This window comes from Lycium barbarum, chromosome 11 (assembly GCF_019175385.1).
Source record: "Lycium barbarum isolate Lr01 chromosome 11, ASM1917538v2, whole genome shotgun sequence".
In the NCBI taxonomy this organism is placed as follows: Eukaryota; Viridiplantae; Streptophyta; class Magnoliopsida; order Solanales; family Solanaceae; genus Lycium; species Lycium barbarum.
The window spans coordinates 120,253,997-120,259,285 of record NC_083347.1 but is presented as its reverse complement, the minus strand read 5'-3'; the positions used below and the strand labels follow the sequence as shown (position 1 = coordinate 120,259,285).

General features: G+C 35.2%; 1 protein-coding gene across 1 annotated transcript; it reads right to left on the bottom strand.

The window, feature by feature from the left end:
- Positions 1-2,648: 2,648 nt before the first annotated feature.
- Positions 2,649-4,857, bottom strand: LOC132618132 (uncharacterized). Its single transcript, XM_060333202.1, has 2 exons — positions 4,444-4,857; positions 2,649-3,469 (listed from the first exon to the last, which is right to left on the bottom strand). The coding sequence occupies exons 1-2, from the start codon at positions 4,612-4,614 to the stop codon at positions 2,945-2,947; spliced, it is 696 nt and encodes a 231-aa protein (XP_060189185.1). The 5' UTR covers positions 4,615-4,857; the 3' UTR covers positions 2,649-2,944.
- Between the last annotated feature and the right edge of the window lie 432 nt (positions 4,858-5,289).

The following is a 5,289-nucleotide window of genomic DNA, read 5'->3' as shown; positions in this document are numbered from 1 at the left end:
AATATCATATGACTAAGTGAGACAGGACTTTATCACAAACATACTAATAAATTAAAGACAAACACTATTAACATAGTCACCCCAACATGAGCATCCAGATATTGCTAGGACTAACATTAATCCATATTAAGGTATGAACATATGAAAGTGTTGACTGAAACTAAACCAAGATATGAATACACAAGTCCTATTGATTGTTAGACTGCACTTAACTAAACACAAATATACACCAATGCTATCAAGCTACCAACTAAGATTAGATTAACTAACAACAGAACATGCATGAACGAACTAAACTAACTGAAACAACGAAGAAACACCTCGACACAAGAAAAATACAAAAATGTGAGCGAAATAAGGGGGACAGGGGAATTACGGACCTTTTCCGAGTGCAGTGAACAGAGTGTGGGAGCCTCGGATCTACTCTGTATTGTGGGTGGCACTGAGCACTGCAAAATAGGCGAGTATATTAGTTTTGTTGATCGTCGGGGGAATTGTGGTGAAATTTACGACATGGACCGCCGCGATAAATGGACATAACTAGTTGCCGATTTCAAGACTCTTGCTTTTCCTGTTGAAAAAAAAAAGGCAGCAACCAACGCAAATCCTATTTTAGTCCTTGGACAAGGGTTCTATATTGTTCTTCAATCCATCTAGATGGGGCCGTAGATCTACGGGTGTTATAGTGGACCATCTTAAAGACCAGGATCACTTTACTATGTGGAAACATACTAGGCGTCCTCCTTCTCCACCAGGTCTCGAAAAGGGTAACAATTTTATTATATTAGACCATGTTACCAGGACTTTACCAGCACCGTTTACTGATGACACATTCTATTGGTTCACCTTTGACTTGTGCTTGTATGCATATGATCTTAAGGCTAGAATATGGTTTCAATCACAAAGTCTTAAAAGAGGAATTCCCCAAAATTGATCCCGTCCCCATAGCTCATTTCTACCCCATTTTGGTTGGCCTACCCGAAGATGGAAAATTAGTGGTTTTTCTTCTTCAAGCTCCCGGAGAATTAATAATGGCCTCCCTCAAGGTGGTGAGTGAACGAATAGCTTTTCATGTGGCGGTGAAGTCAGTTTGGTATTTATCCTTAGATGATCAACATTGTGTGCCCTACGATGGGAAGGCAATATGTTGAAGAATTTCGGGTCAAGTAGCACGAGTCAGATTTGCAATGGAGATCCAATGGCATCTTGTTCCATGGATTGTGTTAGTATTGTTTGGCCCTTTAATTAGTTAATGAATTCAATTAGTTTTATGAGCATAATAATGTTGTGCTTTAGTTGTACTCAAAGTGCTACATTGTGATGGACAGAAAAAAAAAAAATACCATACTGTGTTTTATATTGACTTAATCTTTGCCCTTCTTATGTAAAGGTAACTTGCAAATTTTAAGGTTGTTCTTTCCCCCTCCCGGTGTCTTGGATATGAAGGGAAATACTCGTCTTCAAAAAAAAAACTAGGGCTTCTTAAAAGCAATGACATGTTCACATACTACACTATGAGTCGTTTCATTCCTAGCATGGTGTTGTTAAAGGTTGACCTCATGTTCTCTATTCTTGTCATGGCAACCATGGGTTAGACTCCGTCTTTTTCTATTTCTATATTACAATTCTATAATTTTGTGTGTCAGTATATATAATAGGAGATGATGTTTGTGATGAGCTTTGGACAGAGGATGGAGTATTATGTTCATTTGGTATGTTGTTGCACAAACTCTTAATAAGTAGTACAATGAGTGGAACTTGAATCTGAATTCAACGTAGAACTAGGAGACACAAATGGCATGTTAAATTCATCAAAAATTATATGCCTTGACATGTACACTTTCCTAGATTGAGGATGATAAAATCTATAGCCTTTATGAAGAAGACTGTAATCAATGAATATACATGGAAAAGTTTTTGGCTGAAACTTGTCAATTATGTTGGAATTGTGTGACTATCTTATCTAAAAGGTTAATTTTTTCGATCACACAATTCAATATGGTACATATAGAGATTTAGGTTCAAGTCTCATTGTCATTCATTATGAGAAAGCATTTTACTTGCTGTTTTCTCGAGTCTCTCGTATGGCTCATTCTATGGTATGAAATAAAGATCTTGACAGGCTTCAGGGGCACAACAGAAATTTCACATAACTAAATGCTTGATATCAGCTTTCCTCTTTGTTGTTTCCTCGAGTCTTTCAAATGGTTGTTTCCCTTTTACAGAAGACCGATCTCTATGCAATTGCTTCGTGTTCTTGTCAAGGTAATGAAGGAGGAAAACCATTCCTATCTATGTAGCAAATATAGAAATCGGGCCAAAAAATCAAAACAACAAAGGTGTAGTAAAATAAAGCGCTCTTAGTCCTGACGACCAAAAATCACATACCCTAATCACTGCCAATTCTACATAACTAATCGATATATCAGTATCAGTCGTGCTAATCAGGTAATTCGCGTGAATGAACTGCCTCGAGATTGAACAAAGCACGAAAACGCCATCATGAATATCTGCCTCAGATAAATACTCTCTCCATTCTAATTTATGTGACACTATTTCCTTTTTAGTCAGTACCAAAATGAATGACACATTTCTAAATTTAGTAAGCAACGATTTGACTTTAAACTTTCCATTTTACGTACCCTTAATGAACTGGTTTATAACCACACAAATATCTATAGCTTATTTCAGACCATAAATTTCAAAAGTCTTATTTTCATTCTTCAACTTCGTGCCCAATCAAACACCTTTACATAAATCGGGACGAAGGGTGTACAATTTCTTACATTACTTCAGATAACCATAGGATATAATCCATATTCCGTACACTTATATACGTGGCTCATTCTATGATATGAACAGTCTATATATTGACAATCTTCATGGGCATATCTCTCACATTACACAGAAATTTCACATAACTAAACGCTCGATATCAGCCTTCCTACTCGAGTCTCTCGTATGGCTGGTTTCCTTTTACAGAAGACCGATGTCTATGCAATTGTTTCGTGTTCTTGTCAAGGTAATGGAGTAGGAATACCATTCCAATCGACGTAGCAAACATAGGAATCGGGCCAAAAAACCACAACAACAAAGGCGTAGCAAAATAAAGTGCTCTAAGTCCTAGCGACCAAAAATCACCTCCCTTAATAACAGCCAATTCAACATAGCTAATCGGTATATCAGTATCAGGCGTGCTAATTAGGTAATTCGCATGAATGAAGCACCTCGACGATTGAACAAAGCACGAAAATGCCAGCATGAAGCAGAGTAGCAAGCTAATGAATTTGATGGACATAGTTTCTAATCTTGTGTCGCCATATATTAATTCACTGCTAAAAACATTCTTGTTGGCCATCCAAGCTCCAATGAGAAAACTCAAACTTAGTGAAACAGATGCCAAGAATGTTGCTCCAGAGAGACTAGATCCTAGAACAGTTAGAGCTGTATCAATATTCTTTTTATCATCCTGCAAACATTCCTCATAAAGTTTAATTAAATGTTAATTCAAAACACGTTCGAGTTAAACATTGAACATATTGATAGTTACTGTGGACAGTGATGGAGCTAGAAATTCTAATGAGGAAATTTAGAAAAAATGCAAAAAAATGTTATAGCAAGAAGTTGCCCTTGTGTTGAGGGCATTCAACAATTCATATATATGAAACAGAAGTTATTTTTCCTACTTGCAATATGTGATATACAAACTAAGGGGATTGGACTGAAATCCCCTCCCTTTCATTTAGCTTCGCCATTTACCGTGGAGGCTAAAACTCAAAAAGTTACGATTAGGAATGAAAGAATTAGCTCAACTCATTTTGACATGCCCAATTCAGTTCATCTAAAAGTTGGGCTGGTATGTAACTCAAATTGACCTGGAGAAACCTTGTCAAAATATTTAAAAAAGATATTTTTCCTTATTTTGATATGTTATATATAGTCATAATAAAAGGGAAAATGTTTATTAGGCAGTTAAAGAAATTAGAAGAAACCAAACAAAGAAACTATAACTTAGTAAATGTTAGGCAAGTTGGACTATGACCAGCTGTTTACCTAGCCTCTTTTGGCTCTGCCCATTTCAGCCAAGTTACCTTGGGTGGATTAACAATCTGTCAATTTACTAACTCAGTCTATTTTGATCCGTCCAAATTTAGCATATACCCACCAATTTAATGCCCCTACTTTTCGAAGAACAAGGCACTAGTAGCGTAATCATAAAAAGTTTTAACATATGACAACAAATTAAGAAACAAAAGCTAATATAAAGATCTTATTGATAATAGTCAGTAAGCTTCCAAATTAAACAAGCAGAGCACATCGGTATTAATCCAAACATATAGTGAAAAGAGAGAGTCAAAGAGCTAAAATTGAAACATGTTATTTCAAGACATTTTTGTGACATAAAATTAATTAAGAGAATATATTGATAGTTATACAACTTACCAACATAATTTTTTCAACCCAAGCTCTTTTGTCATTGTTTTCAAACCCCATGACAGTAGTATGTGGAACTTTGAGGTATCTATAGAGCAAACAGAGATGATAACCAATCATAATAATTAGACCACTTGGTACCAAGAACAAATCAAGGTACTCTTTTTTGAAAGCCATCATAGTTTTGTTCTCTTCTTCGTGAAAAGGAATTGTGAAGGAAAAAAGGTTGGATGATGTCGATCATTATAATTTTTTGTGCAAAATTGTTGCTTGGAACTTATGAATTGGCATCTTTTGTTTGTAAATTTAAGCAATCTCCTAACTTAGATGTGTTGGAAAAGCAACTCGCAAATGTGAAATCCAAGAATCAACTCATGGATCATAGCTGGACTTATGATCAATTCATATATGTCCTAGTAAATACTCTCTCAACAATGGTTTTAATTATGACTTATATATACCGACGGTTGTATAAAACTTAATTATTTTAGGATCGTTTGGTTGGTGAACAAATTCTCCCAGGGTTAATAATGATAGAATTAATATTATTTGGTGGACATATTTTTATCTGCAGATTTTTGGTTTATTAGACTAATAATGAGATATATATATAGTGCATAATATAAAACATGTGTTTGGTTTATATTAGAAAAAGTGGAATAATTTTTTTTTATTTCCAGTTTTAACCTTAACTTTTTCAAAGGACTTGGGGAAAAGAATTTTGGAGAGGGAAAACGTGTTATTTGTGGCAAATAATACCACAAACGTGGAATAAGTGAATTTTGGATATATTTCCTGATTAATCCTTTCCCTCTCATACCCAACGACTTATAGTATATGTGTAATAACCCTTTT